Source organism: Tasmannia lanceolata, unplaced genomic scaffold (genome assembly GCF_043159265.1).
Source record: "Tasmannia lanceolata isolate RefF3 unplaced genomic scaffold, GAP_Taslan_0.1 ptg000008l, whole genome shotgun sequence".
Lineage (NCBI taxonomy): Eukaryota > Viridiplantae > Streptophyta > Magnoliopsida > Canellales > Winteraceae > Tasmannia > Tasmannia lanceolata.
The window spans coordinates 19,811,958-19,838,537 of record NW_027518685.1 but is presented as its reverse complement, the minus strand read 5'-3'; the positions used below and the strand labels follow the sequence as shown (position 1 = coordinate 19,838,537).

Here is a 26,580-nt window from a genome sequence, read left to right as displayed (position 1 = left end):
CCAACCATTTGTCGTACGTGCGAAATTTGGGATTCGGTAAGCAAAATTTTCTTCTGAATAAAAAAATAGAGCTGTTTTATATGCAAAAATCATCTCTCTCTTTCTCTCTCTCTGTGGGAACAGAAGATAGGGCGAGTGTAGCAAGGTAAGTTTGGGGTTTTGTTCTTCTATTTTGGAAATTGAAATGTGTTTTTATTTTTTATTTTTGGTTAAATTGAGTTTCATTGTAGATGTGGAGGAAATTTTATGGTGTGTGTTTATAAATTCAGGTTGGAGATTCATTCAGTTCATAATAGAGATGAAACTTATTGTGAGAAAGTGAATTTGGAAAGAATCTATAGAAAATAGTTTGAGAAATTCAAAGGAAAACTCAGCTGAATCATTTCCTGCTTCGACTTGAAATTACAAACTCAGAAGCAGTTTTATAATCAACTGATGTTTCATATTTTATTAAAATTTTGAAGTATTTCACCTGTTAGTCATTAAAGGGGTTTTGAATGTACTCAAATTCACTCTTGCTTTGGTGCAAAAACATATGTATTTATTGAAAAAGAAGACCTCCATGGTCAATTGGTTATATTGGATTCCTTTTTCTTTTTTTCTTTTTTTCTTTTTTTCCCCCTTGCATATAGAATATGATCTGGAGAAACAAAACACATTTCTCTCATTTCCCACTCTGAAATTAAACCTTAACATAAACATGGTTCATTCATTGTTTCAAAACACGGCCAAAGAAAATCCTGGTCGACTCGGCACGATGCGGACACGTACTCGGTTGATGCGGGTGAGAGTACTCAGTTTACACGGTCATAACTTGGGAGAGTCAAAGGAGTTTTGATTGCATTTGTAGGGTAAAATGCAGACTTGGACAAGGACACAACCAAGTAACACTGCTTTAAATGAGGGAAACAGATACTCAATTTAAAGTGAGTAAACAAAATTCAATACTCGACATTATTCAAAACAAGAGCATGAGAAAAATAGGAGACTGACCCTTTCAAAAACGTGTGTGTGTGTGTGTGGGGGTGGGGGGGGGGGGGGGGGGGGTTGTGGAGAGAGGGGGGAAGAATGGTCAAGCACTACGACCCCAACTAGTTTGGGACAAAGGCTTTGTTGAGTTGAGTAGACCAAGCACCTCTTCGATCGACCCACTTGGTCGTCCAAGGAACGGTACTGGAATTAAACTTGCATTGTCCTTTGGTCGACCAAGCCAATTCAGTTCTTTCATATTTAAGCTCCACTTTGGCCCTCCGGTCTTGGGTCGACTTACCTTTTTGGCCCATTTTAAGTCCTTTTTAAATGCCTTTGTGTGTAATTACATTGAGGGATTAGTTTTTACAAACTATAAGACTTGTCTTAAATCTCCATTTTTTATCTTCTTCTTTAAGTCTTGAGCTCTCATCTAGCAGTCATCTCCATCTTCATGGATCTTCTTCTCTACCCTTTGGCTTCAATGAACTGCAATTCAATCCAAGCCTTTGATCCATACATGATATTTAGTTCCAATGATCTTCAATTCTGTCCATACCTTGCTTGCTTGAAATTGACCTAAAACTAACATTCTTATCCACATTCCAAGAATTAGTATCATTGTTTTTGAATGATGAATAGTATTAATATAAGAGTTCAAAGACCGTGGAGGTCTGAACATATGAAACAAGAAGAATTTCAAGAAAAACAAAAAAGGAAAAAATCAATTCCAAGAATTAGTATCATAAATAATATTAAAGATCATATTGTGTTTAGAGTCATCAAAATGCAACTTGAGAAAGTTACCAAGGCAGAACCCTTGGGCTAACACTTTCTGTTTCTAGTATGCCGTGTTTAAGGAACTTAATTTTCTTTTATTTGACGTGGTCTGATTTAGTGCTGTAGTTGCTACTACCATTTGCTCTCATTGCTTATGACATTTATGTTAGTTGGCTTTTCCAAAGAAAAAGTTCTCATCCTTCATGTGTTGCTGTTTTCTCAGGTCCATAATTTAAAGAATGAGCAAGTTACTGGTACTTATTGCCGAATCCATCCACTATATTTAATGGTATCCCATTTTGTCTAGCCACTTGTGTGAATGCCTGAAGTTTATTATCCAGCAAGGGGCTGAATCCTTTGGGACATTATGCATGTCTGGACCGGTGGCCCTTGTTGATGATTCGGATGGACCACTTTCTTCTACTGCAAAAAGTAGACTGTCTTATGACGCTAGCTGCATCAGTGATAGAGAATACTCACTCATATTGTCCAATGGACAAGTTTCTCATTCATCTTCTGAGAGTGGCGGCTTTAGAATCGGTGAGCTTGTACTTCCCAATAGGGAATTTTATTCTGGGACGTTGTTTGGTAACTTACCAGACGGTTCAGGGAAGTACATATGGTCAGATGGTTGCATTTATGATGGTGAGTGGAGAAGAGGGATGAGAAATGGGAACGGGAAGCTTTCATGGCCTTCTGGAGCTGTTTATGAGGGTGAATTTTCAGGTGGTTATATGCATGGCACTGGGACATATATTGGGCCCGATAAAATGACCTACAAGGGACGTTGGCGGTTGAATCTCAAACATGGTTTAGGTTGTCAAACTTTTCCTAATGGAGATGTCTTTGAAGGGCCTTGGATTCGGGGAGTGATTGAAGGGGCTGGTAAGTATGTTTGGGCTAATGGCAATGTTTATAATGGGAATATGAAAGGAGGGAAAATGTCTGGGAAGGGATTTCTTACATGGTCAAATGGTGACTCTTTTGAAGGGAGCTGGTTGGATGGGATGATGCATGGATTTGGAGTCTATACATGGGATGATGGTGGCTACTATGTTGGGATTTGGACCAGGGGTTTGAAGGATGGAAAAGGAGCATTTTATCCAAAAGGCGTGAGGCTGCCTGCTGTACGAGAGCTTTATCTCAATGCTTTGAGAAAGCGAGGATTGTTACCAGATTTGAGAAAGCAAAACCATGGCTCACGCATCCTCCATGCTTCTTCAGTGGACATGGGTAACATCAAGGTTCGTGAGACCCATCGATCAAATCGTAATTCATCAGATAAGCTCCCCAAAGGCAACCTGCTAAATTTAGAACAATCACATGGCAGAAATGTATCTTTGGAAAGACGCTGGAGTATGGAGGTTGCTATCGAAAAAGTAATTGGACATGACTTAAATTCAGGGGAATCTGTTCTAGATGGCGATGAAAGGGGGGTTGACACAAATGCTCCAATCCTAGAACGAGAATATATGCAAGGTGTTCTGATCAGTGAGCTGGTAATAAACAATAGTTTTTCACCATCGTCTAAAAGAGAACGGAGACGACATAAAAGACTCACAAAGGACATCAAAAGGCCAGGTGAAACAATCATTAAAGGTCACAGGAGTTATGATCTAATGCTTAGTTTGCAGCTTGGAATCAGGTAACGTCAATTTCTCAATCTTTTAAAAAAAAAAAAAATTTGTGTCACTAACCACTACAAAATTTCTCTACTGATGTCCAATCTATTACTGCTACTTCAATTTGTGTCACTACAATTGTTTTGGCATCTGAGAGGAAGATTTGTTGCATCTTCCTTTCTCCCTCGAATTTTTTTTTTCGGCCTTATCATGCAGCTGATAGTGATCCACTTTTGCTTGTTCCATGAGCATTTAAATAGATCAATATCCAATTGATTTTCCCTTCCACAAATAATTCTGAGGCATATCTAATATCTCATGCTTCGAGCGAATACTATTTCTATCTATTGACAATTGCAGGTTGCAAAAAAAATTAATATGATGTTTCATGAATGATGAAAACTTACACTGTACATGTATTACCATGAGTCTTACAAAGATTTTTTATAGACATAACTCCAAATACAAAGTGCGAGTCATTGGTGCCAAAGATGGCCTTCAGGAGAAAATTGTAAAATGTAATTAAGCTGTCTCTTATGTATATGTATAAAACAGAAATTTATGTCCATGCTAAACATGCTAAGACCACTTAGAACGATCAAACTTTTTGTTATCTAATGAACCAACTTTCTAGTGCTGTGAACCTGATTTATGAAAATATGTCATTCATATTGTGCTTTGTGAAAAACGAAACACGTCAATTCACATTTGTATTCAAGGTGGTTTCTGAAGGTTTAACTTTGACAATAGTGTCAGTTCAAGTTACATTGGCTTGCTAATATCTTTACCAAGGCCCTTGGGAAGGTTTGATTTAGGATTCCTTTCTTAAATCGAAGATTGGTTTTATTTCTCTATTTAGCTTGAATAGAGTTCTATCTGGCTTTTTTCGGTTTCATTCTTCAGTCTCTTATCATTATTTCAGGAATATTGTTAATGCGAAAGGATGAAAATAAGATGCACTGATTTTTCACATTTTATGGTTGAAAAACCATGCAAATCAAAGAAACATGTTTTTCCACCTTTTCCATGGTTTTTTTTTTTTTTTTGGAAAAACTTAAAATGTTTGGAATTTTTCTAGAAAATCCTATTTTAAAAAACCCTAAAAAGTTTTCAATTGCTTCCGTAAAATGTTTTTTTTTTTTTTTTTTCAATTGCTTTTATAAATAAATTGTCATTCGGATGTAAATTGTGCATATAGTGGTGCCAATACCAATTGCGAAGGTAAAAGAAACATCTAAGATTTTTTATGAGAAGGGATAAATTCTCCCCTTTTTTACTTGGGACAGCCCCCTCTAGTGTATTTATGACTACTCTTTTACACATTGTGCAAATAGTGGTGTCAATACCAATTGCAAAGGTAAAAAAACATCTAAGATAAATTCTCCCCTTTTTTACTTGGGACAGCCCCCTGTAGTGTATTTATGACTACTCTTTACACTAGAAGGGGCTGTCCCAAGTAAAAAAAGGGGTGAAAATATCGAATATCGTTTTCCTTTTTTTTATCTTTGTCAACATGCTTTGTGGGCCCATCCTAGATAAATCGAAGGTGGGCCTCCTTTTCATTTCAATGTGAAGTCACGGAAAATTCAAATTTCAAAATCTATGCTTTATACAAATGATGAGTTTCTAACTAAGCACAGGAAGGGGAAATGTTTTTTTTTTATTATTCATTTTTACTTTGCATTTCATTTCATTTCATTAATGTAGATAATGATATTTGGTAGGAAGCATAATTGGACTACACAACAAAGTTATCGTATCTTACGCATGGGATGTCAAATCGGCATGAAACCAATACCACATCATAACTCTATGTAGTACTGACATAAAGTTGGGTTCCTTGGAGGGATGACTGGCCATTGTACTTTCTTATACTTCTTTACATTGTAGTTCTTTATTGACTTTACTGTTCCTGACAAGTGCGACAATGCATTCCACTAGGTGTTCGATGTGATATAACCATTATTAATAGCTTTCTTGCTTGTGTGATGGTTTCTAAGTATGTATTTGTACTTATTCTATCATTTTCCAAAGTTTCATCTTAAAATTTTATCATTTGCATATGTTTCCATACGTTTCAGTGATTTTACATTATTTCCACCAAAATTTCCAGCCAAAGTCGAAATTTTTATGTTGCTGTGCTTACTAAAACTGGAACCGAAATTTAAAACCTTGATTAGGGGTGCTTCTGCTACAACCTGCCCTCTCCTCTATGTATACGGTGGTGTTAAAGTTTCCTCCTAGACACCAAGGAAAATCCCACCAACTCCTAATTTCATCTAGCTCTTCCCATAAACGGGCACATTCAAAAGCCGATTTGGCCTATACTCCTCTCCCCCCTTCTTCGATTCATGGATTATTGCTTCAAAGTCCATTTATGTTGATCTTCCACAGGAGTACTCCAAAATATTAAAGGAGTAATTTCCATACTTCAAAATGCAAAATCTGGGCGAAAAGTCGATTTTAGGAACACCATTTCTGCTCCTACGTGTGAGATGCATATAGTATCATAACATTTTGGAACACTTTATCAACAAGAGCGAAAATACATCACGAAATGTTTATAGACTAAATGAGAATTAAAAAAACCTACTTTTCAAGATTCTATTGCCATCTACACTATGATCCCTGTAGATTTATTTCTCAATCTGGTTCCTTTATTTTTAGTGCATTATTATGGCGAACATTTGTTTATTTATTTGCCTCAATGTATTATAGTGTTTTCAGATTGTTTGCGCACTATTTTATGAATGTATTTACATTCAAATATTTTTTCTGGGGATATGCTTTGCAAATTATATGTTGAGTTGTTGAGAGGATGAGGGTGCACTGGGATTAACTAGGAGTAGTAAACCATCAACTCAGTTGGGATTAGAGCATGATCACTTAGGTATATGGCATGCCCTTAATCGATCACTTCGGTATATGGCATGCCCTTAATCTCCCATATTTTCTATGTGACTCTTAATTCTTAAATGGGCAAACTTTCAATGTTCAATGTTCTTCAAGTGCCCAACATTAAGAAGAATCTACTTTCTGTCTGTCAAGTTGCTTGGAATTTTATTGCTCCTTTCACCCTGTGGGATTCTATGGTAACGAGTGAAGGATTTGATAATAAGAATTTTGATTTCTTGTGGAAATTGAAAAGATGAGGTGTTCGTGATTTATCATTGCGGATCTATAGTGAAGGCTGCAACTTCTCCAACTCGTCTTTCAAGGTGTCTGGGTCTATTCGGCATTGACATTCCATTTTTGGACATTTGGTAGTAAAGAGTATTCAAAATTTAAATGTAAAAAAGAAATTCTGTTCTATTCCATGGTTTCAGTATGCGTTTCGTCCATGACGGATATGGCAGCATTTCGGTTTCAGATGGAAATTTCAGTGGAAATTCTATAAAATCATGGAAACATATGGAAATATATGCAACTGATGGACCCTTAAGATGAAATGCTAGAATAAGCACAAATACACACTTAGAAACCATCACACAAGCAAGAAAATCACCCATAATGGATTAACAACATCGAACACCTTGTGACATGTGCTGATAATTCAGTACATACCATATTTCACATGCAATCCATATAAATATAATTATGTAAGGTAAAATGGTATTGTATACACTAATACACTAAATGGCAATGAAACTATCAACAACTCAACAAAGCCTTTGTCCCAAACTAGTTGGGGTCGGTTAAATGAATCCTTTGGAAAAATTTCAAGATGAAAGATATTTTTTAAATTAATTTTTAACAAAGCCTTTGTCCCAAACTAAATGGCAATGAAAGATATTTTTAAATTAATTTTATGCAGTCATTCAAAAAAAAATTAATTTGATGCATAAATAGTGCATGACTAAATCTTCTCATGCCTTGATTTTGTTAGTTTTTGAAAAGTTAATGATTTTTAATTTTTTTAATAAAAGTACAAAAATTACTCTAATTATATAAAGAGAAAATAAAGTATGTGCAGCTGCACAGATAAGCTATCTGTGCATGGCTCACATACCATTAGGGGGGGGGGGGGACATTTTTGCCATGGATAGGGGGTGTGTACAAAAAATCAGCCCTATAGGATCATCCTAACCCTGCCATTTGTGGAGGGGAAAATGGACAGACACTGTGTGTCCATGTTTCTGCCAATTTTCCCTTCCACTAATGGCAGGGTTAGGATGATCCTATAAGGCTGATTTTTGGTACACACCCTATCCATGGAAGGGCCTTCCAAATGAATTGCTTTGGATCCCCCAAAAAATGTGGCCCCCCCCTCCCCCCTTATGGTTTGTGAGCCATGCACATACTTTATTTTCTCTACTATAAAATATAATATATAACATGCACTAGTATGAATTGTGTTATTTATATGATTTCCTTGTCCATTCTGATTTTTAATGATTTTAAAATATTTTTTATTATTTTCTAATATTTTATTACAAGAAATTAATTGTTTAACCTATTCTTAACTAAAATAAATAATTTTCTAAATTTGCATATGTTTCCATACTTTTTCTTGATTTTATAGGATTTTCACTAAAATTGACATGTTTCCAAGTTTCGACTGAAATAATGTATTATGCACACACTTATGTAATGTAATGTATACACTTATGATTTTGGTTTCAATATATATTTTGGTTTTGGTATGCATTTTTTGTGGGGATGGAAACGGAAACATTTCTGTTGTTTTGTGTCGGTTTCAATAGAAATTTCGAACCATGTAAAAGTAGCAGTACTGATCTCTCTTCATCTTCTACTTCTAGGGGCTATCATGTGGGGACCTTTGTATCCATTCCATGTTTCTTCTAAAATGTGTTTCATCTCCCATTAGAATATTGCTTCTTAAGTTGGGTTTGAGATTTTGGTTAATTGATGGTTTTGGCTATACTCTAGCTGGTTATCATTTTGTGCTTTCTATTGTATTTTTGTTGTTATTCTAGATGAGGCCAAGAAAAGTTGAACTTCTTTTCATTCTTTTTAGTGGCAACTTATTTTATGAGAGCTATGGTTACTGATATAGTTGGAAGTTTCATATAAAATTTGATTAAACATACATTAGTTAATGTATGTGGTATAGGTATACTGTGGGAAAAATTACACCGATACCAGGCCGTGAAGTTCTTGCATCAGATTTTGGCCCCAAAACTAGCTTTTGGATGAATTATCCTAAAGAAGGTTCCTCGTTGACACCTCCCCATCAATCTGAAGATTTTAAATGGAAAGACTATTGTCCAGTTGTTTTCAGGTGAGTGATGTGCTTACATTTTCTACTAATTGAAGAGGAAATTGCAGGTTAAACCTATAATACTCCGCTACTAGTATAGGCCTAACATATCGTATCTGACACGATATGCTGCAGATACTCGGGTCAGATACATCATGGATACTCTTGGTCAAAGTAATTGTCATGTTCAAAGATTCCAAACATCTAATTTAATGTCATGCTTTTTGATTCTTTAGTCACATATTTTCAATTTTAAATTTTGAGTATGTGTTTTATAATTGCTATTATAAGTGTATTATTAATTTCGTCTTTGTAGCTTATTCTAGTTAAGTTATATGTTATTTTATTTAGACATGTCTTGCATCTTATCTCTTGGGATGAGATGCCCGGATCAATATCCATGTCAAAGATTTTGAAAAATAAGCCAAGTTATATCTCCTTTCTCTTGTATGTGTCAGTATCCTTATCTGTATCTGGATATCATAGTTGTAAGAATTCTCTTCCTTTTTATGTAGTTGATTGACTAATTAAATGTTAACTATTGTAACACACTTCTGTAATTTTACGGTTCATGATTTTGAAGTTAATATCATATTGAGGTAATGCATATGCCCATATTATGCATTTGTTTGTCACCATTTCTACAACAAATTAATGATGCCTTGATTAGTAACTCATTTTCCATTTAGATTCTTATTGTGTAATATTAAATCAAATTATGGTCGCCTGGCACGCTAGTCTCTGGAGAGGGCTTTGCTTATCTTTGTTCAATTATTTACATATCCAATTTTGTGCCTTCCATTATCTGTGGGTTTTCTAGTGTGGGATTATGTAGTCATTCTTGAATTTTGTTAATAATATCATATATGAATCGAATTAAGTACACATGCACTCTCTAGCTCATGCTCGTGTGTAGAAAATAAAATTTATGGTTGATCTTCTCGTGGTACTAGTCTATCCATGCCCTCATATTCATCCCAATCCCAAGTGAATCTAAACGATCAAATATATTCTTGTAATTTATTCACCTCATTATCAGGATTTTTTATCTTTTGAATATTATCTGATCATCAGGATTTGGCACACTGATTTTGTTTGGACTATGTGCCTTAATGTTTCTGCTAGCCATGCTGGATACATCAAACTTGGGTTAGTACAACTTTTTATGTGGCAGGAAATATGATAAAATTAAAGAATATAGAGATAGCTTTTGCTAGTTTCTTCCTCCAATTCTTATACTGGTTGCTCTTAACCAATGTTTTGAAAATCGGAATTGAATCGTAAATCGTAATCGGGGTCGAATCGTATCGTAAATCGTAAGATTCATTCAAAAATATAAAAAAATATATGTATAATAAAAAAGTATAAATAAATTAAAGAATAAAAATAGCCAATTATTCATTTTTCATCCAAAATCATTGGTTCAAACAGAAACTACCATGATTAGCATTCAATATCGCAATACGAATTGTTTGCTGACAAACTTGACACATACTAATCATCTAATTCTCATCCAAACCCATGCATCTTGGTTAATAATCTTTAAAAAAGGCACAAGATCATATCAATTCTCAAAGTCTCAAAAATCAAATGACAAATATCAATCATAAAAGACGGGAATCGATGTTGTCCTTATTATGGTAGTCTCTCACCTCGACTCCCACCTCGATGTGAGTAATGCCCTCAACAAATGCTTTGTGCTCGACTGGTTCAATTCGTTTGAAGTCCTACTCCTCCTCTGTCTTCTTCATTCTAATGATAGGGATTTCAAAGGCTTGTTGTAATGTAAAGGAAATGAGGTCTTTTGAAAGAAAGACATATTTTCTTTTGGGAAGTGATATATCCGCCCCCTTTGATCACCAGGAACACCCCCTGTCAGTGTTTGTGGCAATCAGGGGCATTGAATTCTTCTGACATAAGTACAACAACCCCTCTTTTGTCATTGATACACTGACAGGGGGTGTTCCTGGTGATCAAAGGGGCGGATATATCATTTCCCTTTCTTTTACACAAAACTTAATTTGGATAAATCGCATAAATCGTATGAATCGTAGTATTTACGATCGAATCGTAAGATTCAATAAAAAATCGTAAGATTCATACAAATTAAGATTCAATCATGGGATTCAAATCGTTTTGTCTAAGAATCGTAAATCGAACCGTAAATCGTAAGATTTTCAAAACAATGCTCTTAACTATGGTTGTTTATCACCCTCAATCACCAAATATGTGTCTTGGGTCCATTAGTCTACCTTTGTCTACTTGGAATAGAGAAGCTTCATTATGAAGAACGGGATGCATCCCACACCCTCAACCACCTCATAGATTGATGGTCATGTGCTTGTTGGTCGTCCTATGATTGAAACCCTATGGCATTCTTTTGCTTTTAATTTATTTTTTTATAGCTTTCTCATATATCCCTTCTAATTGTCTATTATCTTCTCCAAGTTCTCATCATCAGTATCAGTCCTCTCCTCATCAAAAATATTTTCTTCTATTCTTGGTTCAGAAGTTGACTTTGATTTCCCTCCTTGCCTAATGTCTTCTTACTTAATGCTTTCACATCTTTTGGAACACAAAGGCAAGATAAAAATTGTCTCTTTTGGTCAGTGAAATGCTCTTTAAATGGAGCAATCCCCCTTGCACGTCTTATTTAAACAGATGCATTTGATCTTTATCTGACTTTCCTTATCATGACCCCATACGACCAAGCTATTTCTTTCACGCATAGAATTTTATTTCTTATTTTATTCGCTCACCCTCGATAATCCACATTCCACGCGTACAAGATTGGCTACCTAATATACAATTAGGCAACCAACCCATTAGGGCAAAAACAAATACAAATGAAGTAAAAAAGAAGTGGAAAAATAAGTAAAAATAACTAGAGAAGGCTCAAAATCCTTAAATCATCTATGGATTGGGCATCCTAATTGATGAATTCCATGCATTTATAATGTTTCTAAAATTAAAACAAAATGGGGAAAACATGGAAACAAAATATTCCAAACAATCTATGATGTGGACACGAACACAAGTGTCGTGTGTTGACATGTACAGAGTGTCGGACACGGAAGCCTTCCAAAATCCAGAAACGGGGACATGAGCAGAAGAAATAAATGAAAAAAAAAATACGAAAGGAAATCGAAGAAGAGGAAAATGAACAAAATAGATGAAAGAAGAAAAAAACGGAAAAAAACATACATAAAAACCTAGAAGAAATACCAAATTCAAAACAATAAACCTAGAAGAAATAAGAAAGAAGTTAATTGTTTGCAAGTTTAAAAAAGAAAGGAAAGAAATAAAACAAAGAAAAAAGAAAAAGGAAAAAGTATAGGGGAACCTAGGAGAAACCATGGTTTCAAATTTCCATCGAAACCGACACAAAACGACCTAAATGTTTCCATTTCCATCCCCACCGAACTGGATACCGAAATCAAAACCATAATTTTATAAGCAATAAACTCTATTAATGTGTTACATAATTATATTTATACTAATTTCATGTGACATTCTATGTATATATTATGTATAAATATTTATATGAATTACAAGTGAAATGTTGTATTTATTCAATTATCAAAGATGCACGACAACTCATGTCACTAGGTGTTCGATGTTAAACCATTATGCATGGCTTTTTGCTTGTGCGATGGTTTCTAAATGTATATTTTTTCTTATTAAACCATTATGTATGACTTTTTTGCTTATGTGATGGTTTCTATATGTATATCTGTTCTTATTCTTTTATTTCCTGAAGTTTCATCTTAAAATTCTATAATTTGCATTTGTTCCTATGTGTTTCCATGGTTTAATAGTTTTTCCACCGAAATTTCCAATCGGAACTGAAATGTTTCAGTTTCCTTGGCGGCCCAAATCGAAATCGAAATTTAAAACGGTTGAGGCTTTGTTTCTCAACCTTGAGATCTCAGGTTTGATCCCAGCTCACCGATCAAAAAAAGACCTATATGATGTTGTGAACAGTTTTTGTTTCTCTCTGGAGGCTGTCTTTTATATAAATTTGTGCCTGGTATGTCTATATTAAGGGCCTAAGACCTAAGATTGGAGTTGTTATATTTTACCTATATTTCTCCTTTTCAATTAAGTTGGTTCTACATATGTCTTGCAGAAACTTGCGAGAGATGTTCAAGATTGACGCAGCAGATTACATGGTGTCCATTGGTGGAAATGATGCACTTAGAGAGCTTTCTTCGCCTGGGAAGAGTGGTAGTGTTTTCTTCTTGTCTCAAGATGATCGTTTCATGATTAAGACCCTTCGAAAATCTGAAGTACAGGTGCTTGTCCTCCCTGCTTTAATTTCTCTATGTACCAAAAATAGATAAATGACAATGGATTTAAATTTCGGCTTAGGTCCATTCCAAAACCGTTTTTTTTTTTTTCAAATTTTGGTCATTTCGGCTGAAATTTTTACAATTTTGGTCAAAATGACTAAATTTCGGCCGAAATCTGAAATTTTGGATTTCAGCCGAAATTTAAAACAATGCTTATAACAAGTCTGATTCATCTAGGAATTTGTGTCATCTTTTCTTGTAACATTGATATGTAAGAATTGTCAAATTTTTTTTTCTATTCTACACCTATTTCATGTCAAGACATAGTAATAAAGATCTCCATGTCACAATTGAGCATTTTAAGCGTGGAGAATCAATGCAATTTTGAAAATATTTAGAGATCTGCTTCAAGCCAATATGCAACTAAGAAACCCTGAATTAACTCTTGAGGGATAGGAAGCCACATGTATATATTTTGTTTTCAGCAGCCTCTAGGCAGGCTTCTAGTTGTATCTAATAGAAGTTCAGATGCTTCTGAGTTGCATCTGACATAGGATGGTTTCGATCCAGTAACTCTTAACCTTCTTATAGTTTACCATTCATGAACTTATGTATAATGGTTTTTTAACGTTTTAAACATCTGTTACGATGAAGCCACACCATTCATCCTCTTCTTCTATTCCGTTGTACGAATCTCCCAAGGTTTATGTAGTGTTATTTTTATATTTTAAGTTGCAAGGGCATTCTTGTAATTGTCTAAGGGTGTCTCAATAAATAAAGTTGTGAGGCATGAATAGGATAATAAGATGTTATTCAGGATTCCCCCTTTTCCCTCTGATTCTCTTTTGTTTCTCTCTTTATCCTTCCTTCCTCTTCCTCTATTCCGTTGTTCGAATCTCCCAAGGTGGTTTCAACTTGCCATTGGAGTAAGGGAGATTCGATCTATCATGCTCACTTCCTAACGAAGCGTGGAGATCAAATCTAACACCATGTGAGGACCTCCACTATTGAGGATCTCACTGATAAGAATCAGATCTACTCCACATTGGTCAAATCAATTACCCGCTTGGTGAGATTTTGGTGTGTGTTGAACCTTCTTTCTTCTGTTTTATGGGACTGCTTTGTGTAAAACAAACCCAGTTTACCACTCGTTAGTCAGTTTTTTCTGTCATTATTGTGTGTACCAGACCCTGGTAGTGGTAATGAGATGCGAGTTATACTTTTTTGGTGAAAAAAGTTATTTTTGTTTGTAAGTGCTAGTTTGTGGTTGCAGCCATGTCAAGCAATTTGGAAGTTAGTGCATCCAATATCGGGGGTTATGTTGGGTCTTCGTTTGCAAACATGGGGGTTCATATGATGACAATTAAACTGAATGGACCAAACTACCTCCAGTGGTCACAGACAGTGAATATGTTCATTGTGGTGAGAGATCAGCTTTGCTTCCTTATTGGCAAGACGAAACTACCAGCCCCAGATGATCCACTTCATGATAAGTGGGAGGCAGAAAATCTCGCAGTTATGTCTATAATTATTAATTCGATTGATCCCGAGGTGAGTAGAGGCTTCATGTTTTTGAAGACAGTTGTAGCCATATGGGACGCAACATCCCAAACTTACTCGCAGGTAAAGAACTTTGCACGGATCTATCAGTTGCGACAAGATATTGCCTATCATCATTTTAGGGAGGTCTTTAAGCAGTTATTTTGCTTCTCTCTGACGTATGTGGGAGTAACTGGATTATTGCTCCATATGAGCTTGTATGTACGATAGATATTATGTCCTACAAAATTGTGGAACAGAGCCACAACATTGAGCTCCTTATTGGTCTAAATCAGGAGTTTGAGTTGATTCGGGTTCAGATTCTTTGAAGCAAAGAACTCCCCGCTTTGAATCAAGTCCATGCCCATGTTCAATGTGAGGAGAGTCGGCTATCCTCTTTACAACTAGCATCGAGCATTGGATTTCCAAGGGGAGATAAGGACATATTCGTTTGATGTGGCCTATGAATGTGTGCTCAAACATATTGTTGATTTGGAACCACTACCACCAGGGTGTTGGCTCTTCGGCATAAGTCCCGGGTATGCTCCCTGGTGACAAGTGTAAGAATCCCCCCTCGAGTTACCTGCTACACGTGGCGAGTGGGTCGTTGCACGTATCCGTTGGGACTAGTCCTACTCCCGAATGGGATGGGGACATCCTACGTCATAAAAAAAAATAAAAATACAGATGAGTGATGACACTAAAGCATACACCAATTATGTTAGAAGAGCATTTAAGAAGAGGTGCATAAGACTATCTTTGCAAGTAACTAGAGTACAAGCATGAGGCGGATCTCTATCGTTCAATTAAAGAGCTTTATGAAGGTAATCATGCTATGGTCTACCATATCAAGAAAAAATGTTATGGTCTTCCTTTGGAAAGAGAATCTCGCTCGAGGTACTTAAACTCGATGACAAAAAGATAGGACCATGAAAAATTCTCAAGAAGGTAAATTCAAATGTCTATTTACTTGAGCTTCCAAGTCACCTCAATGCCAATCTCATCTTTAACATCTTGGACTTGATGAGATGATCGAGATGATCGAGCACACCAAACATGATGGAGATGATCGAGCTAAAGCAAACAAGTTACACTTTGAGCGACATCCAAAGCAATGTAAGTAGTGGGAAATTTGCTAGACACAAGGGCTGAAGGCTCTCAACATGGAGGTGTCTTCACCCAATTCCGTATCAAATGGAAGAATATAAAAACCTATGGAGAGTACATTGTTTAACAAAGAGGAGCTGATGAAGATTGATCCAGCCATTCACCTACATAAAAGAAACCAGATCTGTTTGGAGTCGGATCCTCTTCAATAGGAGGATTTATGCAGCCCAAAAACCTTACAAATAGGGCCCCATGGACGGTCCCACATCTTCTCCTATACAAAAAAAAAAAAGAGAAGGAAAAGGGTGCGAAATAAGCTATTTTTCCATACGGCTCAGATAGAGTCAGCATATGGAGATTTGTTTGGGTGGGCACAATTTTCTTTAATGGCAAGGCTACTGTGTAGATTTTCTGGAATTGGACTAGAATTTGTTTTTCATCTTTGGTAAAAATGAAGATTACTTGCCAAGAAAGGAGGTAGAGACAATTATAGATTCAATAAAGGGAGACACTTTTCAACAAGGGCTCGAGTTCATTTATTGCATTGCATGTGTACATTCTTTGATTTGACACTTTCCTTGTAATTGGTTTTGGTGCCTTATATCTGTTAGTGAATTAATGCTTATATTAATAAAACTTGAATGATTTTTTAGCAAATTCAAGATAATTAATAAGAGTATTCTCTGCTGAACTTTAATTTTCCTTTTGCTACATGTCTTTGAACTAAAAGTTTGGCGATTTATTTCTGGATAATTTTTTTAGACAAAGTGGTCTTATATAATTGGTTATAATGGTCGATAGGGATCAAATCTAAGTCACGAACTCACAATTATTCTCTCATCCACAGTCAATTAGTGAATCTCAAATTGAGAATTTTTCTCACTTATGTGTTGTGCAGGCATCAGAGATTCTGTTTCTACATAATTTCAACTCCCATATATGCATTGATATCCAAAAAAAGAAGAGAACTTGTAAAGACCGGGCCCCACCAAGGGTCGGGGAAATTAATAACTTTGATTAAATCTTGGCCATTGATCCTTCGATCAAAGATCAACAGTCTAGATCCTTGATTTGGAGCCGTTCAGACCGTTGGATTCGCACTTACTATAAGTAGTAAATCCCGTTTTTACTATAAACCATAAATCCCGTTTTTACTATAAATAGTAAGTGGGCCACATGTGCCATAAAATTTAATTTCCCTTTTTGTCTCTCTTAAATAAAAGATAAGAATTAAAGATACCTAAATATAATGAACTTTTGCTTTATTTCTAGACTTAGATTAAGAAACATATTATATTAGAAGTAAACTAGGAAACACATATTATTAGAGTTTGATGGAAATTAGGAAACAAAAATTAAAGCAAAAAAGTAGGTTTATAAAAAAAAAAAACCCAAAACGTGTTGCACATCTTGTGTGCACGTCCAACCCAAAACCGAGTGGAGAGAGAGAGAGAGAGAGAGAGAGAGAAGAGAGATAGAGAGAGAGAGGGAGAGAGAAAGAGAAAGAGGAAGATAGGAGAAGAAAAGAGAAAAGAAAAGAAGAAGAAAGGGTTCGATCTTCGATTCGATCTTTGCTTTCGACTTTTGTAGGTTGACATGATGACATGAACACAAAATGAGGGAGCTTAAAGGGATCGAGGGAAGAGTGTTCGGCCAGGTGGCCTTGTTGGTTTGACTAGCTATCCTTGTCAAGGAACTTTTGGATTTTAGTGATGATTGTTTGTAATTTCAAAATAAACATAATTAGTAGCGATTTGGATTTTGGGATTTTGGAAAAAAGAACAAAAATCATGTCTAAAAATTTGCCCCAAATCCGGGTCGTTATAGAACTAATTGTTATGCTAAACACCGATTTCTATTTAGATAATGATAATGCTAGAGTAACTGATCTTTCACTTGTTTAAACTCTTTTTGAGCAAGTCCATGATAACTATTATTCTTTTCATACATTTTCATGATCCCATCTGTTGTTTTCCCCTTCTATAAGCCCATTGTTAGCCATTTTGTGTAATTATGTCAAAACATGAATGATTTTGGGATATTTAAAGTTTCTTCAGCCATGAGCAATTGAAATTGTACTGATTAAGAGTCTTAAATGTGTAGGTTCTTTTGCGGATGCTTCCAAAGTATCACCATCATGTCAGAACATATGAAAACACACTAATAACTAAATTTTTTGGTCTTCACAGGATTAAACCGTCAAGTGGTCAGAAGGTAATGGACAAAGAGAAACTCAATTTGAACGTTTTATATTTCTATTGTTTATTTTTTATTGAGCACAAGCACGCAGTAATTATATTGTAATGTATATATCAACAGGAGATGATATTTGCACTCTTGTTTTGATACATAATAGTCCCTAACCTTTGTCATTTTATGTCTACAACCAATTGGGGCAGGTTTTCCCATCTGGTTACCCTTTATCTTTTCTTTAATGTAACCCGGAAGCACTATAATATGCTGGTTCCTAGTCTCTTGCGTAGTCATGGGCCCACCATTATTTATTTAAACCATCGAGCAGCAGGCTTCACCTTGGGTGGTTCATTGCCTAAAATTGTTATGAAATTATCGTCTTGCTTGGTCAAGACCTTGTAAAAAGCATGATAAGAGATCTGTTGCATGCAATGGTCCAGATTCAATTGCCAAGAAATCCATTGAACATATTAGGATTGTCATTTTTTTAGCCATAGGCAATCCAAAGTAGGGCTCACTACATTGATGTCTCATATCAGTCAAGGTGATCTTCATTTATACCATAGATATAGGCTCCACTGTCACTTTGTATGCAAAATGATCCTTCAGTCTCCTGTTTTGAAAATGGCACTTCTCACTTTATTCAGAACTTTTCTGATTGCCTACTGATACCATTTTGGGAATTGAAACAACCAATTAGAAAAATGTAAAAAAAAAGAACCGTACCATTATTAGTTTCAGTATATGCATGAAAGTCACCATGGAAATTGAAACATGTCAGCTTCAGTGTGATATTTCAGTGAAATTCTATAAGATCACGGAATTTTATGGAAACATATGCAAATGATGAACATCCTAAAAAGCAACATATGCAAATGATGAAAATTTCCTATGAAACTTCAGGAAATGCTTGAATAAGCACAATACATGCTTGGAAAAATCAAAGATCTAGTGACATTCGCGACAGTGCATGTCTGAAATAGTAAGGTTCATTCTAAACTCAAAATGTATACAACCACATAAATATGTGCTTCAAATAATTATGTTACACATACAAGCTACCGCATAATATATTAAATGAAAAAAAAAGATTTTTTAAATTATTTTTTGATATTTTATTAAAAATTAAAATGAAAATAGCAAGTAGTGAGAACATAAATTTTATGTATGACAGGGATTGGCTACTGAAATGGCTGAAATTTCGATCAAAATTTTGTAACGATTCCACTTCTGTGAAATTTCGTTTCGGTGGCGGCCAAAACTGACATGTTTCGACTGTAATTTGATGCTATATATACCTGGAGGGATTGTATTACAGTGGCTCCTTGCTTTATTATGCATTTGGGGCCTTACCTCTATTGGTATAAACCACTCACATGGTGGTTCAACCTTTCATTGGCCATAGGCCATAAATCAACCATTTGATCCAAGTCTTCTATGGAATTACTTACAATCAAATCTGGATCATTGCATGTTTATAATTTCGTACTGTTTTTTATATTTCTTGATCACTTAGGATCATGGTTTTAAATTTCGGATTTCGGTGGAGACCGAAACCGAAATGTGGCGAAATCCAGAATTTCTCAGTTTAGCAAATTTCGGAATTTCTGTCCGAAATTTTGAGAAAATGTATTTTTTTTTTTTTTTAAAGTAAGATTCCAAAATTTCGGATTTCGGCCCAGACCGAAATTGGGTCCAAAACCGAAATTTAAAACCTTGCTTAGGATCACTTGGTCATAAGACTCATAACAACCTTTTTGACATTTAACTATCAAAGGTGAGCTCTACCACATCAATGGTTTGTATCAATCATGGCCATCCCCATAAGTACAATAAAATCCAGGAAGCATGATAATAAGATGCATCTGAGCTGTGTTGGATATGTGTCTGTGTGTACACACTCATATAGTATTCTTTCAGGAATTTGAGTGGTGCAAAGCAAGTAACCTTTTTAATCTCTTTCTGATTTTGCAGTTTCGGTTTGTGGTAATGGGAAACATGTTTTGCACTGAACTGCGGATTCATCGTAGGTTTGATTTGAAAGGTTCCTCCTTGGGACGTTCTGCAAACAAAATTGAAATTGATGAGAATACAACACTTAAAGATTTGGATTTAAACTACTGCTTTTATTTGGAACCTTCATGGCGAGATTCCCTATTGAAGTAAGGCATTGTTCTCAGTGACTTATTTTTTCTGCAATATACATTCTGATGTTCCTGGTATTATTGGTCTATTGATGGGCTATAACAATGAATACATGAACTGTTATTGGAGGTGCAACTAAAACTTTCTTTCTTCCCATATTAAACTTGGTGAAGATTGGAATACATGAACTGTAAGGCTCTTATCAGAGGATGCTGTGTGTTCCAAAAGGCCTGTCGATCATATTTTTATGGCTTAATGTATTTTCTTGAATTCTGTTTGTTGTAATGGTTAGACAGTCAGCGAAAGACAGAAAAATAGATTACCCGAATGACGTGTTTTTCCTCAACGTATCTTTCTTCTTGATAATGCCACACAACTTTTGCATAAGACCAGATTCCAGAATTTCTTTCCTTGTTATCATAAGGCTGCAATTTGAGCTATCATGGATTTAGGAGATACAAATCCTCCTTCCAATGCACCTCTGATGTTGGTTGTAGGAGGTGCAGTTATCATTCTAAATATTGTAATAAAATGCATGTTCAATTATTTTCGTATCATAGCAAATTTATTTTATTACTACGAATTGAAGGAGATATTGGATATCAATGCTAGTTTTGCATGCTCCCACACCCGCACACGCGCACACCATTCTTTTTATTGGAGATGATCCACTCATATAGACTAATTTCATGAACCCCTTATCTTCTTTCTCTGATATTTTCTCTAGTTTTTTCTCGAATTATGCAAACAATTGCTGTCACGGTCCATGTCATGTCCCTGCATGCCATTGGAGATGATACACACATATCAACACATGCTTTCAAAAGAACCGGTTTAGATTGTTATATGTGTAGCTCCTTCCAATGACTTCAATTAGGTTTCTTGTCCATCTCTTCTCTTCTATTATCAGGACTCAATTTTAAAATTGATTAGAGCTTCCATCTTTGTCCCTCCAAAAAGTTTTCCTCCATATAGTTGATTTTATAGCAACTTTTTGTTTCTAGTATGCTACAGGGTATTGGATTGAGTGTAGGAAATTTATAGTTCTTGGCAATTGTTTGGTGTTAAATGTCAATCTGTTCCAGCTACTAACTGGTTATAGGGATAGGATGCAACAACTTTGACGTATAATTTTATTATGATGCATAAGAAGTGTGTATTCCCGAGGCATCGCAGCAAGGGGATCATGGCTTTGCACCCTGAAGAACAGACATCACATCCACGAAAGAGAGAAAAAATTTCAAATCTTTATTCATTCCATCATAGCATAGTACCATCATTATCTTTTTTCTTTTTCTTTTTTTGAAAAGGTATAGTACCATCATTATCATAAAAGAAAAGTGACCTGATGCTTACAACATGTAAGAAGACGAAGAGAACTAGAAATTTCTAAAGACCTAAAACAGAAACCTAACACTTTTGGACTAAAATACCCTCTAATGACTTAAAAGACTGTCTCCTCACTTAAAATATTCTTAATACATGTGTGTGGCCTATTTAAAACACTCAAAATTCAAAGTACTTAAGCGATTTTGATGTGAAAAGACTGTGGTACCCCTCCTATAACTTAAGGGGCTTAAAAGACACCCGAATGAAACATTAAAATTACAATATGGTCCCTATGATGGTCAATATCATATTCCCCTGCATTCCCTTTCCATATTCTCCTTTCTAGATTCTCCTTCATCTTCCCTTTTCCCCTTTCCATATTCTCCTTTATAGATTCTCCTTCACCTTCCCTTTTCCCCTTTCCGTATCCTGTTTGCGCCTTCTCCTTTCCCCTTTCCACATCCTTTACAACCCAAACCAACCCACGATATCTTCATCTTTCCATAACTTTGATGCTTATGTCCTTGTTATGAAGATCTACAGAGGTAAGGCACTGGATGCTTTGTCTTCTTTTTTTTTATGGTATAAATTTGTATAAAAAATACATTGGATACTTCATGAATTCCACATGCATGATTTCATTATAGATTCTACCGTTTCTTTCTAATATAGAGCATAATTAAATATTGATGCTGGAATATAGAAATTCCATTTCTATCATATGCTGATCTTTTTATTTATTTTTTATCAGTCATAATCTTATCTTGGTTGATTTTTAATCTTCAGAGCTTATTTTTCATGAATTTTTCAGGTTCTCCATATGTTCTTGAATTTATTATTTTGGTATATACTTTCTTCATGTGTACGCAGGCAGATTGAGATCGATAGTAGATTTTTAGAATCACAGCACATAATGGATTACAGCCTTTTGCTGGGTGTGCATTATCGAGCCCCCCAACATTTACTACGCCATCAAAATGTAACAGCAGATGGATTAGCAATTGTTGCTGAAGGTAAGCATTAATTCCATTTAATGAGAGACTATTAATTTTTTATCTGGTAATTGCTTCAGCCTGCCTGAATTTTTGCCTTTTATTTTAGGGAAGTAATGACCATTCAAGATATAGGCAGTGCTTAAAAATTGAAAATTTAGAGGTTGGAGTTGTGGTATTGGAATTTTTAAGCCCTAAAGAATTTACCTAGAAGAGAACAAATATTAGAGGAAAGAAAAAATTATGAAAACTGAGTAAAGAAAATTGATTGGGAAAAATAAGTAGAAAATGATGGAATTTGTTTCAAATTTGTTTCTAGTAAAGTATATTGCAAGCTGATAATGCGGTGCGTAATTAATAATATGTTAAAGTGGAGATATGCACTACTTTTCTATGCAGGGGCCAGGGGCCAATGGCCAGTGGGCCTCAATTTAAGAAACTCTTCCATTAACTCATTGTAAACCAATACGGAGGAACTATATTTTTATTCTCTCGACTTTTTGCTACTTTTCACAGTATCAGACCTTCACAGTATCTTGATTTTTTGTGAACTTCTTGATTTTTGGTTATGTTTATTCATCTCATTAGATCCGTCATCTATGTTAAGATCGAGGGCTGGGTGGATCAGAGTCAGATTCTAATTAGTTTCCGTCCAACACCAACCTTATTTCTTATTGGTTTTGTGAAACAACTAATTACTCCAAAACTCCTTGATATTAAAATCCACATGTATTGGCCAACCCAAAAAAGAGAGGGGTCTCAGGTGCCACGTATAGGCCAACCCTAAAAAAGAGGGGTCACACATGAGGGGGACTGTTAAAGTATAAAAGATTAAATAACGCCATCTCCAACGGCTTAAGCTTTTGGAGTAATTGGTCGTTTGGCAGTTTTTATTGGTGAAGATCTTTTGATATCTACATAGCATCTATGGTCTCTTGTCACCACTTCTGTTTATTTGTGAATCTGTAAAAGCACAAGGCTGATGCTTGGGACTCTATTAGAAGCTTCGTACGTGAAATTCCTCTTTCTTTGTTAATTTTACCCTATCCTTCAAGGATTTTGTGACAACGCATTCTCCTGTTCAACGTTGAGGTTCAATTGAGTTGATTTGATCTTGGTTCTAAATATTGGTTGATACCCTACTTATCATCCCATTTCTCTTGGGATTTGCGGCAGCTTGGTGGAGTTTTAATTGAAATGCAATTTTGCGAAGAGGTCACGCAGAAATTACTTTGATTTGACGGGTATGTCATTTTGAATTAATTTGGGGTTACCATTTTGAATTATACATTTTGGGGTCTTTCCAAGCTTGTTAGGGGAGTTTCTAGACTAACAAATAGAAACTAGTATATTACAAGATTTGCCCATAATAAACCTAAAAATTTGGGGGTACAAGAGCTTCTATATATACCGTTTTTTCCCCATAATTAACCTAATAAAATAACAAAATTTAATATATTACAAGATTTTCCCTTGCCAAGAAATTCCCGAGAATGAAATTTGTGACTTAAAGGGCTGTTAAATGGATTGTAAGAAAACAAAGAAACAACGGTCTATATTCAGAGCCACAAATTTGAGGGTTAGAACCCCCCAATAGGAGTGTATTTTGATTCATCGGCCCATCCATGGTTTGGATCATTTAACAAGTAGGTTCTGCTTGCACCATCTGATTGACTAAATATAGTCTTTGTTACTTGGATAATACTTCAGAAGCTAGAAACATGTTTCTAATTCTGGTGGTGACCTAATGTCAGATGCTCAAGAGGAGGAAATTTCAAACTATCCGCAGGGCCTTGTTTTGGTTCCACGTGGGACGGATGAAAACAGTGTGGTTGTGGGACCTCAATCTCATATTAGAGGTAGCCGGTTACGGGCATCAGCTGCCGGTGATGAGGAAGTGGATCTCTTACTTCCTGGTACTGCAAGGTAAGATTCTATTCCTGCTATCTATGATAACCTCTGATGCTTCAAAATGAACACCGTATCTGGGATCTGATGAGTATAGAAGGTATGCCCATGCTAATTTGGCCATACCTAGACCATTCCAAAAAAAAAAAAAAGGGGCATACCAAATTTATCTTGATGTTTAGTTTGTCTTCCATAAGCTTTGGAATTTTGCCACTGCTAAAATGTTGTTTGACCAGGCTCCAGATCCAGCTAGGAGTGAACATGCCCGCCAGGGCAGAGCATATTCCAACCGAAGAGAAAACTCAGTTGTTTCATCAGGTATATGATGTTGTTCTCTACGTGGGTATCATTGATATATTACAGGACTACAACATGAGCAAGAAGATCGAACATGCATACAAATCCCTTCAGTTTGATTCCCTCTCCATCTCAGCCGTTGATCCCATGCTCTACTCCCATCGCTTCTTGCAATTTATTCAGAAGGTATTCCCTGAAAACTCTTAAAAAGTTGCAACCTCACATCATCTTCCATGTAAAATGCCTGCTTTTGGTGAGGAACATATTGGAAGTTTGGAACCATTCCATTAGCATCTTCAGGTTTTGCGGGGTATTTGATTTAGAAGATCAGCTTTTCATCTGTATCAAACGTTTTCAAGTTCGGAAAAAATGTGATCACTAGCATTTATTATCAGTTCTCGAGTTCTCTTTGTTGTGGGCTTCTGCATATGGTCATATCAAGTGAATTTTTTTACATATGAAGCGCTGAATCTCGCTTTGTAGATGGGTCATGGTTGGGTGATTGGTATCAAAACTAATATTGTACCATTTCAAACTTCAGTGCTTCTTATCAAGTATGTTCTTTGATGTTGCCAATGAAAAGTTACTCATGCAGTGGTCAAGAAACAAATGTTGCATGTCATTCCTGTTGTAATTTGGCCTGTTTCTCTGATTTGTTGTCAATGAATGGGACTGCTGTCCTTTTTCATGCTTTTTTTCTGATTTAATTTACATGATCTTCCCAGCTGTGGCAGACAAGGGGCTTTATCTTTTTTAATATTTCTTGGATGATTTGTCTTCTTCTTTTTCTTTGCCTGTTTTTATTCAACAGTTGAGAACAAAAGCTTTTAATGCTTCAGATTAACACAAACAGTGGGTCCTATTCTAACTGGATCATGGCATGAAAAGATGCCTAACTGGCGATCTAAACCATTCAGTCGATGACCTTGTGCAACTGCATGTAGAATTGTGATTTACATTAAACCCCATGGTCTCTCTATTGCTTCTTAAGACACAAAAAACACTTGAGAATTTTCTCGAGTCTTTTTGGCAATGAGATTCTAAGGAGCCTCGCCTTCATGGTTATACACTTCTAAGCAACAAAAGTACCCGCAAATGTGATCGAGTGTTTATTCTAATGAGACAAGCAAGAGCACTTCTATTTGGATTGAAGATTTTTGCTTCAGAAAAATGGGTTCAAAGGGCCTAGTCAAATGTGTTCCCTCAGCTCTCGAGCTTTTGAGCATACTGGTTAGGTTGGTTTTTTTTGGAAAATTAGCAGATTCTATTAGCCAAATGATAATACATACAATCACAGGGACAAGATGTCCCCACGTAAATGTCTCAAAGCTTACAAAAGAGAAACAAAAAAAAAAAAAAACCACCCTCAAGATGGGATGGTGTCAAGACTCAGGGCATCCCCGTAGTTCCCACATTAAATACAATCGTTGTATCATTTCGAGATGCCCCATCCTTTGCAAGCCTGTTAGCCATAGCATTAGCCGATCTTCTCCGGTGAAAATTTTGAGGCTTTAAACAGCGAATTAAGTCAATAATCTTATCCAAAACATGTGATAGCCGCCATGGTCCAGAACGCTTATTGCCAGCCCATGCGAATTTGGTACTAAACATTTGATTACCGTAGCAGCCACCACGTCCCGTGTTTGAGATCCAGTCCATTGATCTTACAGAACATTGTGAAGTGACCCAAGTGGTCTTGGTCCCATCCTGAACGGATACACCATGCCTAGGATAAAGGCCTACAAAAATAAAAGGTTTCATTCTTCGGCAACACCCTAAATGAGGCTTGAAGTATCAAGGGCCTAGGATCATTTGGTCAATGCGTTCACAGCCAACATTTGGCCAAAGCATAGAAGTGTGTGTTTGCTAGATTGGGATACGAATTAAGTTTTCACCTAGATTTATTTTTCATTAGTCATGATTTTCTTGCAAGATTTACTGGTCACATATGATAAACTACGAATTATTTGTCAAAGTTGCGCTCGATTGCATTTAACGTTAAAATTATGAGAAATTTTGAATTATATAAAAGTAAAACAGAAAATATTCAGGATTTTTTCAAGAACATTTCAATTACTTGGGGAATCTTATAACCATGACTATTTTTTAATACTGGCAATTATTTACCTACAAAACTCAGAACCTATGGATCAAACTGGCTAAGAAATCACTCTAATTAGACTATC

General features: G+C 35.7%; 1 protein-coding gene across 2 annotated transcripts; it reads left to right on the top strand.

The window, feature by feature from the left end:
• Window positions 1–25,082, top strand: LOC143884709 (phosphatidylinositol 4-phosphate 5-kinase 9-like). 2 transcript variants are annotated; one of them, XM_077388440.1, is made up of 9 exons: window positions 1–145; window positions 1,973–3,394; window positions 8,446–8,613; window positions 12,722–12,887; window positions 17,634–17,744; window positions 19,698–19,885; window positions 22,068–22,210; window positions 23,944–24,115; window positions 24,334–25,082. In XM_077388440.1, exons 2-9 carry the CDS (start codon window positions 2,121–2,123, stop codon window positions 24,599–24,601), a joined length of 2,490 nt encoding a protein of 829 aa, XP_077244555.1. In that variant the 5' UTR covers window positions 1–145; window positions 1,973–2,120; the 3' UTR covers window positions 24,602–25,082. The 2 variants fall into 2 exon arrangements, with proteins under 2 accessions (XP_077244555.1, XP_077244556.1); XM_077388441.1 differs by lacking the exon at window positions 8,446–8,613.
• Window positions 25,083–26,580: the final 1,498 nt, after the last annotated feature.

Excerpts from the sequence above, each read along its gene's own strand:
- LOC143884709 (XM_077388440.1), top strand. The coding sequence starts at position 2,121 with ATGTCTGGACCGGTGGCCCTTGTTGATGATTCGGATGGACCACTTTCT. Across the intron at positions 19,886-22,067 it reads TGGCGAGATTCCCTATTGAA|GCAGATTGAGATCGATAGTA; the intron begins GTAAGGCATTGT and ends ATGTGTACGCAG. Across the intron at positions 24,116-24,333 it reads TTACTTCCTGGTACTGCAAG|GCTCCAGATCCAGCTAGGAG; the intron begins GTAAGATTCTAT and ends TTGTTTGACCAG.